The sequence below is a fragment of the Micrasema longulum genome, unplaced genomic scaffold, assembly GCF_059751315.1.
Source record: "Micrasema longulum isolate JH-2025_06_02 unplaced genomic scaffold, ASM5975131v1 h1tg000725l, whole genome shotgun sequence".
Classification (NCBI taxonomy): Eukaryota; Metazoa; Arthropoda; class Insecta; order Trichoptera; family Brachycentridae; genus Micrasema; species Micrasema longulum.
In genome coordinates, this window is record NW_028277921.1 from 1,847,370 (window position 1) to 1,860,639 (window position 13,270).

General features: G+C 30.8%; 3 protein-coding genes across 4 annotated transcripts in view; 1 reads left to right on the forward strand and 2 right to left on the reverse strand.

Moving 5' to 3' along the window:
• The window catches only part of LOC148279417 (guanine nucleotide exchange factor DBS-like), a 177,803-nt gene that overhangs the window by 9,911 nt on the left and 154,622 nt on the right, over positions 1–13,270 (forward strand). The window lies entirely within an intron of this gene.
• LOC148279418 (uncharacterized) lies at positions 4,885–7,921 on the reverse strand. The gene has a single exon (XM_088230000.1). The coding sequence runs from the start codon at positions 7,801–7,803 to the stop codon at positions 6,448–6,450; it is 1,356 nt and encodes a 451-aa protein (XP_088086126.1). The 5' UTR covers positions 7,804–7,921; the 3' UTR covers positions 4,885–6,447.
• On the reverse strand, positions 12,060–12,939 carry LOC148279419 (uncharacterized). Its single transcript, XM_088230001.1, has one exon. The coding sequence runs from the start codon at positions 12,919–12,921 to the stop codon at positions 12,067–12,069; it is 855 nt and encodes a 284-aa protein (XP_088086127.1). The 5' UTR covers positions 12,922–12,939; the 3' UTR covers positions 12,060–12,066.

A 13,270-nucleotide genomic window follows, 5' to 3' on the forward strand; every position in this document is an offset into this window, starting at 1 on the left:
AATTTGATCTTGAAAAGGTTTTATATTCCAGGTTTAAATAAAAAAATAAAGTATCGAAGGATATACTTTTCTACTTGTCGAGTGCATAAAGCGTCAAAAAATAATCACATGCTCGTTGCTCTACGATAATTACGATATGTTTGATTTTGTATCTGTGACTTAAATATGGCGTTTTTAGTGAGTTTTACGTCTAAATAAATCACAGAGTAAATAACAACTTGCGCAAAAGCAGGTCTAATCTATAAAGCTATCTAGAAATCCAGAATTTGGTTGAAATAAGCGAGGTCGATAAAAAAAAGTTAAAACTTTCGCTATTGTCTAGCTTGGAAACCAATTCAATATAAATATTTCTGGTCTATAAAAAAAATCCCCTTTTCAACATAGATGCCGCTAGTTTTCTCCGTGCTTTTCATTCTCTATAATGAGCTAACATGCATGCTAAATATAATATTCAAATCAAGCACATAGGTATATAGAAATTCGAAAAATGCCATACATGAATATGGAAGTACACTACTTGTAGACAAAACTAAACTAACCCATATCAAATTACAGGTGAAACTCTGTAAAATCTGAAAATAAAGCTTTTTTTTAAATTTCTTAAAAAAAAATATTCCAATACCTAGTAGAAATACTGGTTTCCGATACTACGAGTAACAAGGAATGTTGTCATAATATTGCCTCAAATGTCCTTTTCTTTATTAGGATGTAATTTGAAAAATCCGTTTTATTATTATTCTTTATAAATACGATCGTATTTCTGGATGTGATCACATATTATTATGGAAGGTTTCAAATACTTCCTTATTATCGAAAGCAATCGTGCATGAATTATTTACTATCTTCTATCGTATTAGTATGACAATGTACTTTATAAATAATTTGTATTTTCACAGAGTGCATTTACTGTAAAGAATGTTATTATTGAAAGTAACGGAATATTCTTCTTGTGGTTATAACTTCCTGTATATTTACAAGTTTAAAATGCACTTCGTACAACTGTTTTTTTTTATCACGGCAATAGAGGAACAGGTGTATAATAAGATGCTCAAAGCATTGAATAAAAAGTTTATAACTTTGATGCACATTATTGAACTGAATCTACTTCTTATAAAATAAATATGGTGAAAATTGGTCACTGTTGTTCTTTTTCCACATAAACTCTGAAGTGGAGCGTGTGGACATCACCAGACGCCTCCAGGATACCCTATCGCCAGCCAGCACTCTCGCTTCCTCCCACGTCAATTCCGCGTCCCTTAGTTCGTCATCGACGACTTTCCAGGACGACAAGAGCCCGCACCCGCAAAACGCTCGTTATAGGAGGCCGCTGCGTCCGTTCTCGGACTTCAATGTTAGTTTTAAAATCAAACCACCCAATATTCTCCTCAAATCTCAAAACGCATAAGTTTGGTAATATGTTTTTTTTTTGTGATACCGTGTGTTGTGTTTGTTCCTACGTTTCGGCTACCATTGCAGGGGCCATGTTCAGGGTTCATCTTACCCTGAAGATGGCTAATGGTAACGTCGGAACAAATCCAACACACACGGTATCACCCAAAAAAGAAACCGTAATAACACTGACCGTGAAAACCTTCACATCTATTCATAAGTTTGGTGTTTTGAGTTTTGGTAAATTGCCAGGGTTCGCAGCCATATGAGTACTGGCGTTATTCCTTACGGGATCGTAAAAATCATTATTCATTTTTAATTCGTGATTATCGATTTAAGATCGATGCGCAATGTTTTTTTGATAAAACAAATTATGTAATTATGCGGATAACGCTGCAATAATTGCATAGAGTGGGAATATTATGTTTTTAAAAATAAGTTAACATCAAGAATAATCGGACTATAAATGGGTATATGACTTACTCTTTTGTAGACACCGTATGCCGTGTGTGCAAATGGATAGTGGAACCGCCAAAATAGTAGGGTTTTGGAACACTTCCGTTTTTACATTTTTATTCACTTTGTATACTCCTGGAGATGCATACCTACTTCGTGGTTAACAATACCACCCATAAAATACTATGTTTGTTCCTTGTCACATAGGAAATTGTTCACGAATATGAACCAGTAATATAATAAAGAACCTAGTGCTGTGATTACTCAGTTGCGGGGAAGAGGAATAACAATATTTCTAAATAATAGGGATTTTATGAACGGTGGTAAATTTTTCCTTTGTTAGTTTGTTTTCACGAGGACTTTGTTTATTTAATATTATAGACTAGAATAAATTATGAAGCAAATATAAAACATGAGACACGCACTCACATTCTCCAAATAATTGTTATGAAACAATATTTCTAGTGTGTCCAAATGTTTGTAGATAAGGACTCTATTCCACCCCCTAGGAAGATATCAAGATTGACATAATGTATATTGCAATAAAGATGGGAAATATTTTTTTAAAAAGGAAGCGTGGTTTCAGCTTTTTTACTTTGCAAAAGTCAACTTTAAATATATTTTATTCGTGTTTTATGCTGTAAAATGTTGTTCAATAAATATTTTATGTAGTAGGTACCCACTACCAAAATATCGTCGACGAAAATTCGAAATATTTTAAGGTTTGAATAGTGATTTGAAGAGAGATAAAATAAATTTGAAAATGGGTAATATTTCTTGTTTTTTACAGTATATTATTATTTTATTTTTTACTGGTGTTCTTTAAACTTTTTCACATCCGAAGCCACGATGATCAGTATGGGTAAGAAGACATATTAGCATATTAAAAAAAATATTGAGAATGAACAAATGTTTTTAAAAGAAAATATTTAAAAAACAAATGGTTGCGTACTTCTGCAGGGGAGAAACGAGGGGGGCGCCGCCGCGCGGTTGACGGTATATCAGACTCCCCCCTCCCCCTTCCTCGTTTCACCCTGCAAAAGTAAGCAACCATTTGTTTTTTAAATATTTTATTTTCGTAAATTTTATTCATTCTAAAAATTTATTTTCATGTGCCAATATGTCTTCTTGCTCATACTGATCATCGTGGTTTCAGATGTGACAGGGTTTAAAGAACACCCTGTATATGTATTTTTAAAAATAAGAAATGTTTTTATTTTTTTTATTTTTCCCTCTTGAGCAATTTCTCTATTTAAACTCTGTCCCTTACAGCATTTCAAAATTCCAGATCATAATATGTACAAAAAATACTTGCCTACATGTTTTATTGTGACTGCAATACTCGTTCTGTATGCTATGGAGCAGATGTTTTGTCGATAACATCTTCAGAGTTTTGACCGAACGTATTAAATTATTTTGTCGGTACAAAAAATCTTTATCGCTTTAATCAAATCGATGTAATTATAACTTTCACTTCTCTGCGATTTTTGTATCAATTTTCGCTCGTGTTTCATGCGTATGCAGAGACGAAATACACAAGTGTTTACACCAACGAATAATAAATACTAGTGTATTACATCGCAATGAGTGATACTTTAATCAATATATCATTACTATACTCGTACAAAATATTTCATAATTACAAATTGTCATTAGTAATTATTCTCCTCACTAGGATATCCGAGAAAAATATGTAGCATCTTTCTTGTTGACATGTCGTTCATGCGTTTTTTTAATTCTTATGATTTTCCTGTTTTCTTATGAGGGGGTTGAATTCAAAACCGCCACTGTGAATGATCACTATTTTTGGGAAGACCAACAAAACCAGCAGCAATAAGACTTTCTTTTAAGTTCAATGTGAAACTTGTGCGTGGTATAACAGGTATCGAAAATACTATTTATTTATTTATTTATTTATTTATTTATTTACGGACAAAGTCCATTATAAACATTACAATTAAAAGAAATTTTTACAAAGGAATAAAAAAATATAAGGAACAGAAATAAGCAGCAAAGACAGATGATAGATTTTTTTAGATTAAGTAAAAAGCATAGGCTAACTATACAGATTCTTTAGCTGATTTGTAAAGAAAGACATCCTTACACCATAATAATCAAGATCTTGATGATCGTTCACCCGCCTGATCATTCTGGGCAAAGGCGACTGTGCACCATAATTGGTCCTGTAGTGACCGAGGAAAAGCATTTCATTATTTCTTAGTCTACGGGTGGGAACGTTAAAAAGAATCTTTTGCAAAATTTCAGGGGCATCAATGAGACAGTTCATAATTTTATACATGCAGATTAAAGTTAAGTTCATTTTAAGTTAAATGTGCACATTGAACTCAAATGAAATAGTCATTTGGCTACTGGTTTTGTTAATCTTCCCATAAATAGTGATTAGGCACAGTGGTGGTTTTTCATTTAACCCCCTTATATGCTCCAGCGTGGCTTCAACCATTTTTAAATCAAATTTCTGTACTTTTCACCGACTCAATTAATTAGGACGGGATATTAAACAATTGAGCGGTTTTTTTTATATATAACACGTCGTATTTATTTATTTTTAAAATCTGAAATAGTACCTACTGTATTTAAAACTTATTATTTTTGTTCGTTGTCTCTAAACCCTAAAGTAAACTCATATTTTTTAAGTTTCATTGTTTTAAAACTGAAATTGATTTTTTTACTTAAGTTATTCGATTCGAATTTATCCTCAATGTACCGGTTGATTTACTCATGCAACCTAGCTATCGACATAATATTACGATGTCGAAGACATCTAATCAGGAAGCAAATGTTTCAATAATAAATAATGAAATGAGTATAGGAACTGTTGGTTTAATAGTCAGAAAGTTGTGGACACGTTTTCTACCCTATCCATGTAGTTATGTCTCCCTACTAATTTATTTTCATGCTGTATTTTAATAGAAAAATACATGTTTTTAATATTTTTTATTTCCCCATTTGCGCCAAATTGCACACACGACGCCACAATGTCTACTTCGTTCTGTTGTGTCCTAATCTTCTTCAGGAAGGGTGGTGGATGGTTTCTTGTAGAGTTGATTGAGAACACGAGTTTTAAGAATTGACCAATATATTCACAATAAAATATACAGAGTAAAAATTAATTACAACAACGTGACGATGTTATGTCAGCGAGTCCAGAAGAATAAAGATGTAGAGGAGTAGGTCTACGGGGTTTTTATAGCCCGAATCCTGTGATAATGATTGACGTAAATAGTGTTTGGAAAATGCTATTTGTCACGTATACTAACGGATCTTCTTTATCTGGGGTTTTTTATAAGTAACCGCAAAATATGAAATAATATTTAATTAATAGGAAAATGTCTCCAGCATGACGGAAGTGGTATCACGCTATTTCCTGTGGTGACAAGGAAATGGATAAAAGTTTAAGGTTCATAACACCTCCCCCTTAAAACCGAAGCTATGAGTTTAATATGAAAAGCGAGGCTTATTTTAATTTATGAAGGACGCATCCTTTCAATCATGTTATCTAGTCTTTCTTTGTAACTAGTATTAAGGTTTCTCAACCTTTTGTTCTCTAATTCACATCGTATAAATTGTGATTCAAATGTTCTTTTTGCATCACCTTCATATTTTATTTTATGAACTTCGTCAATATATTTTATCTCTGTTCTATTATTCTCTGGTTTCTTGACATTTACATTATTTATAACATTCATAATTAGATCAGTAGAATTATATACATTTTTAAAATCAAAAATTGAATCATCTGAAACTCGATATAATACAGTGGTTTCATTACGATTAAACAATTTTGTAGTTTTAATATTAGGTATACTTTCCTTTTTGTACATAATTATATCTAATGAATAAAGAGTGTCGGCTATTACACTAGTGTATAAAAGTTTGGTTGTGTTTTTGGTACAATTCCCTTTTTGTTTCAAAATATTTATATAATAATAAAGTGATTAGTATATAATGATGATGATGATGAAGTTTATATAATAATAATTTGATTATTTGCAAGTTTAGCAAATATAAATAAAAGTTAATTTTAAATTTATTACATATTACGTAATTTTAATCGATTATACTTAAACATAACTTATCTCTACGTCTAGATGTTATAATATTTATGATCATTAGATCAGGCGCGCTAGTGCAATGGTGGTATTTTGCAATGTACATTTTATAAACAATTACATATGATTTCATTTAACCTCATATATAACATATTTATTAATCTCATCATGATGTTATAACTTTCACATCAGAATGCAGGGACTCATTACTACATCCTTCGTTATTCGTTATCATTGATATTTGACAATATTGTCTTAAAACACAATAATTAACAATTATTGACTTATAAGATTTTTTTCATTTTTATTTATTTATTTTTCCTTCACAAACCAATTCTATACAAAATATACTTGAATTGCAACGTCAATATTTTCGTGAAGACTCGCCTATATACATATACATTTTCATATGCATACACATATTTATATAGATACATATTTTTCAATAATATCAATAGTATTATTAACAATAATATCAAGGTCATTAGTTGTAAAGATAACAAGATAATGCATAAAATAATACACATATTTTTTAAGAATACGTGTTGTCTCTTAAAGGTTGTACAGACCTAGTGATCATTCTGTCTCGAGCTACTGGAGATGTAATGGGTGTATTTTCCCTTTCTCTCCCATCAGAGTTCACATTTGTTAAGGATATAGCAGGGTATCTGTCATGGCTAATGTTATCGTGACTTTGTCTCCTTGTAAAGCATTGATTAAATATTTTGACACAACATCCATTATGTTTGTCGTTATTGCGCTTTTTAAATCTTTTATATAGTTTTAGCGATCCGTATAAAATGGTAATTACTATTAAAATAATTATAGTTGTACTATAGTATGTTGTATATTTAACTATATGTGGTTCGTTTTTCATATTATTAAGTTCGTCATTAAATTTATTTAATTTATGTGACGCTAGTCTTAATTCGTCTAAGTCAATGTTAGAAAATGATATAGGTAATAAATGTGGTATAGTCATGTTGACTTTTGCTTTGGTACAACATTCATCGTTTACGATACTAAAGCTGTAAGCTGGTAGTGTAACGTTGTGCGTAATGTCATTTGTAGCAGTAAATTGTAAAGATTTCGTATAGGCTTTACAGGGTTTGGTTAGCTGTAGTAGTCCTGTTCCTATTACATCGATTTCTTTTACATGTTCGTTTTTACAATCTATAGTTAATCTTGTTTTCGAAGTCTGTATATAAATCCATTTATTGTTTAAAAGTTTATGCCAAATGTTAATTTTTCCAAATATAGTTTTAGTTTCGCAAGTTCTAGGTATTCTGCTAATACTTGAAGTTAAGATTTCAGATTCGCAAGACGGATTATCTAGTGTTGACATTATATCCATTCGGTGACAGATAAATCGATTTGAGTTTATTTGTTTACAATCTTCTAAATTATTCATTCCAAAATATAATGTTTTTGATTTAGAAATTCCAATAAATTTATATTCGTTTCTTATAAGTGAAAACGTTTCAGGCTGTTGTGCATTATGTGGAATCGGTAATGGTATTATTTTACTGAGAATAAACTCTTGTGTCTGAACTAAAGGTATAGAAATTATATATATGATTTTATTTTTCATAAAATATGACGTAAGAGTAGCTAGATTTAATATAATGTGAATGTTATCTAGAGTTGGTGGTACTAAAAATTCTCTTCCATGTGCAATGTATTGAACATTTGCTGTTAATTCTTTATGTGCCTGTAAAGGTGTAATAATTGATGGATGAATTAAGTTGTTTTTACCAAACATTATAGAATTTAATATATTTTCTACGCGAATTCTAATTTCTTCTACTACGTCTCTTAGTAGACTCAATTGATTTGTCATGATGGAATTCATGTTGTCTATGGTTGTCTCAGTCTTCATCTTTGTCATGAAATCTTGAATATCGGCAATATTTTTGTTAAGGATTATGTCATTGGCTTTGAATTTCGATAACGAAGTATTAAAGTTTTCGATAGTAGACGATACGACATGAGTTTGGTCTATCAATAAATTTATAATATGTTCGTCGTCTTTAGTGACTTTTGTTATTGCTTCGTTATAGTAATTTGCATCTGCTGAGTCTAGTGTTCCAAAAAGTGTTTTAAATGCGCTACCAATACCATCAAACCAACCTCTTTTAAATCGATTAGGGCTGTTTGAGATAAGGTGCGAAAATGAGTTTACTTTTAATTCTAAGTCAGCTAATAGATTTTTCGTTGATGCTAGTGACGTTTTACATGTGCTATCTAGTTGATATGATTTTAATTGTGTACAAGCAACATCAGTTTTATGATAAATAATAATGGCTTTCTCTAACTGTGGTTGAATATTCGATGTATCTTGGAATGTTACCATCTTCCAAAAATCGTTATATATTTTTGCTTCTCCCATAGTTTCAAAGTAAAGTCCTACTCCATTTGTTATCGGTGTTGTATAATTTTCCGTCATGGTGCTAGTGATCATCGTGATCATCGTGATCATCAGAATGATTCTGTAAATTAAAATATTTTTTTATCTGGTTAATATGGTATTTTACACATTTTTTATTGATTTTTAGCGTAACGTTAACTGGTGAATTTATTTTTACAATTTCATATGGTCCCTTAAATGTAGGTGACAATGCTTTTCTCAGTCTTAAATGAGCTTTTAGTAAGACAAGATCTCCTACTTTATATTGGATTTCTTGAGTATGATTATCATATCTCTCTTTAGACTTTTCTTTAGATTTTTCGATGTTTTCTCTCGCTACTTTATGCGTTTGTGAAAATTTGTATTTTAGTTGAGTTAAATAGTCATTATAAGTTGAATTCGAAATATCATTTCGTAATAGATTTCCAGGTATGACGGGTTTTTTTCCAAAAACAAGTTCATATGGTGTGAATTTTGTTGTTGAGTGTATATTTGAATTATAACTTATCATGGCTATTGGCAAGAATTTGTCCCAATCATTTTGATCTTTGTTTACGTACATCTTTAGAAAATCTTTAAGAGTGGCATGACTACGTTCTAATGCTCCGTTAGTCATGGGGTGATATGGACTTGATGTTTTGTGATTAGCATTGAGAAGTTTAGTGACCTTAGCAAATAAATTCGACATAAAATTTTGTCCTTGATCAGTTAATATAGTTTTGGGTATTCCAAAATACGATATAAATATAATAAAATGGTTCGATATCTCTTCAGCTGTTGCATTTTTAATTGCATATGCTTGACTGAATTTTGTCAAATCGTCTTGTAATGTTAGAATGAACTTATTATTGTTAATCGTTTCGGGTAAAGGTCCAACAATATCTAAGGCTACACGCTCAAAAGCTTCCTTAGAGGTAGTCGTTATTTCCATTGGCGCTTTATTGTTCCTTCTATAAGTCTTATTCATCTGACAATCAGAACAATTTTTGATATAATCAGTAATCGATTTTTTCATTCCTTTCCAAAAGTATTGATATTTTATACGATTATACATTCTGTTATAACCTGTATGTCCGGCAATAGGCAAGTTATGGTTTTCCATTAGAATTTTAGGTATATCTTCTGGTAACACGTTTTTTATAGTATTTAAAAACATTGTTATTTTTATTCCGGTATTGTTGAATATAAATAATATCATTTGTTTTATTTTGTCTAAATTAATTGAATTAAATGGATCATTAAAGTCTGTAATAGATACACTTTTGACATCTTCTTTAATTAATTTGTCTTTTAAATTATTAAGAGATATAAATATGTCATTATTTGAAGCTTTATCGTAATGATTTATTTTGGTAAACACGTGGTAGAATGTTATATCACTATCTTTTGTGGTTTCTACGTTGAACAATTCGTGGTTTTTTAATCTGAAAGTTTCGGCGTTATCTGACTTACACATTATGTCAGAGCAGTAAGGTATCGAGTCATCCAAGTCTATCGCGGTTGGGTAAACTATGTCCTTATCTTTGGTTTTTAAAATGTATTCATTATTTTCAATAAAGGAAACATTGTTGATATTCGTGGTTTGAAAGTCTTGTAGGAAATTCTTATACGTTAACATGTATATTGGTATTCTAGATAAGCAATCTGCATTTAGGTTAGTTTTTCCCGATTTATAATTAATCGTGTAATCGTATTCTTCCAATTTAAGTCTCCAACGAACTAATTTAGAACCAGGATCTTTGGCATTGAATAACCAAGTTAAGGGTTTATGATCAGTTATGATATTGAAAGTTCTTCCGTATAGATATGGTCTGAAGTGTTTCACAGCCCATACTATTGCTAGTAATTCTTTTTCAGTTGTGTTATAATTTCCTTCAGCTGAATTAAGCGTTCTTGATGCATAACAGATAGGTAAATCTTTATTAACTTCTCCTTGTGATAATATTGCTCCAATTGCATAGTTAGATGCATCTGTCGTTAAGGTAAATGGTTTAGTGAAATCCGGGTATTGAAGAATCGGTGCAGTTATAAGCTTATTTTTTAACGTTTCGAATGCTATTTGTTGGTTTTCCTTCCAATCAAACTCAATGTCCTTTTTAAGCAATGATGTTAATGGCTTCGATAATTTTGCGAAATTCTCTATGAATCTTCTATAGTATCCAATCAGTCCTAGGTATGATTTTAATTCTTTTGTATTTCGTGGAATCGGATATTCTTTCACAACGATTGTTTTTTCAGGGTTTGGAGAAACTCCTTTATCTGATATTACATGTCCCAAATAAGCTACTTCTTTTCTTAAAAATTCGCACTTATCAGGTTGAATTTTTAAATTGTGTTTTCTTAGTCTTTCAAATATCTCTCTTAATTTTTGTTCATGATCTATGATAGAATTTGAGAAGATTATTAAGTCGTCAATGTACTTAAATAGTTCTAGTCCCGCTAATACAGTATCCATTAATCTTTGAAATGTAGCTGGTGCATTTTTTAATCCGAAAGGCATTCTGCAATATTCAAAATGACCTGATGGTATAGAAAAAGCTGTTTTCTTACTATCTTCTTCATTCATTTTAATTTGATGAAATCCGGTTTTTAGATCAAGAGTTGTAAAATAAATACTATTTCCTAATTTATCCAAAATATCTGTGATGTTAGGTAGAGGGTAAGCATCTCCAATTGTTATATCATTTAGTTTTCTGTAATCTACTACTATTCTCCATTTTTTCTGTCCACTTGCATCCATTTTCTTTGGTACTACCCATATAGGTGAAGAGTATGGACTTGTTGACGGTCTAATAATACCTTGTTCCAACATTTTACTCATTTGTTTATTAACTTCTTCTTTATGTACCTCTGGGTATCTGTATGTCTTTGTATGTATAGGTACATCGTGTGTGGTTATAATTCTATGTTCCACTGCGGTGGTCGCAGATAGTTGGTCGTTATCAGTAGAAAATATATCCGCGTATTCTTCACAAATGTTTAATACCGACATTTTTTCTTCGTTATTTAAATGTTTCGTTCTAATTAATGAGCGAATGTGGTCAGTTCGGTTACTGAGTGAAATTTTACCGATTGTATGTATTTCGTATGGCTCAAGATATGTTGAGAATGAGTGGATTTTTACAGTCTTATCTGTAGTGTTGATGACAGATACAATTGCTTTACCATCACTATCAACTGTGGTTAACGCATTTGATACTTTGACTCCTTCTAATATTTGATAGTCTAAAATTAAACCTTCTTCAATTTCTGGATTATTAACTTTTACTTTGATGAACATTTCCGATCTAGGTTTTAGTTTATATAATATAGTTTCGTTATGTAATTGCAATTTTACATTATTTGGTAATATAAGTTTTTGTAAACCGTAATTTATTTCGGAATTATTGTTTATAAGAAAATCATTACCTAGTATACCGTCGTATTCTAGATTAATATTCGATATGACGTGAAATTTATGCGTAATTTTATCAAACAATTTTAATTTAATTGTTCCGTCCGTTTCATTGACAGTTTCCTCTTTGCTAATACCTTGTATTTTAATTTTTTCGTTTTTATCTATTAATTGTGAATTCCCATAGTCTAGAATGTCTTTTAAAATTAGAGACACACTGGCTCCCGTGTCGATAAGGAAGTCGTGAACATTAATAATTTGACCTTGTTTAAATTTTATCTTTACGTATGGCAAGCTTTTAAAAGAATTTTTATCAATTCTTACATGATGAACATAAGCATCGTTTTTTTCTACTCCATCGTTGCGACGCTCAACGAGGATCCTATGCAGTTTAAATGATTCACTTGAACCGTTTTATTCTTGGAATTGAGATATCTATCTCTTTTAGATGGATCTTTTTTAAAACAATCTTGAATTAAATGTCCAGTCTTGTGACAAAATGAACATGTTTTAGAATAATTTTTATTAGGATTGTTATTATTTCTTTGAGTAAAATTAAATATTTTCTTTTGGTTTTGATAACTATTATTTTTACCTTTATAACAATTAATCGACAAGTGACCTGTTTTACCACATGTATGGCATTTTTTTACATGAATTGCTAGTTTTGAAGTACTGTTTAATAATTTGAGAAGTTTTTCTTCTTCTAGCGCGATCTGGAATGCTTCATTTATCGTTGAAGGCATTCTCGCTCGTAAGTGTTCGGATAATCTCTGATTAACACTAATAATGAAAGTTTGTAGGGCTAAGTCATCTGCAGAGGCATATCTACCTTCGAGTTCTCCTTGGTTTGTAGTAGTATGACTTATAGATGTTTTTAGATTTTTAATGCATGTTTCCATGCGAAGCATATATGCTGCAACGGTTTCATGGTTAGATTGTTTACAATTTTGCAAATCCGTAAGCAAATGAGTTTGCGTTTTGGTATCGCCAAAATTACGGGTAAGATAATCTTTCAATTCTGCAAAAGTTTCGATTATTTTATTAGAGCATGCCGCTTGGGCTTTATCGGTGAGTTGAGTGAGTATGTAAGATAAAAGTACACGCTCTTGATTTGGTGACGCAATTTCGAATGCTCTTTTACAATTCATTATGAATGGTATAAGCTTATCGCGATCTCCATTAAATGGTTGAATGAACCGCATTAAAATGCTTAAAGTAACCTCAGGTACTTCCATTTTAAGGTCGTTATTCATTTTAGTTTCCAAATTTAAATTATTCCAAGATATAAAATTTATAACTGCTATGCTTATAAAGCTTCAAAGAAAAATTCTTCGAACAGGATATTTAAAATTAATCTTAATGATATCTCGACTTTAAATTTTTTTTTTTTTTTTTTTTTTTAAATTCAAGACAAAACAAAAATTACTTTAAATAGTAGAAAAACTTATGACTATGATCTTTATCCCTCTCGTTGTATGCAATAAATGTCTTACTTGTAGTATTCGGTGGACATATCTTGTGCAGGAAAAGTGGTAGTTTCTACGGCTTGCA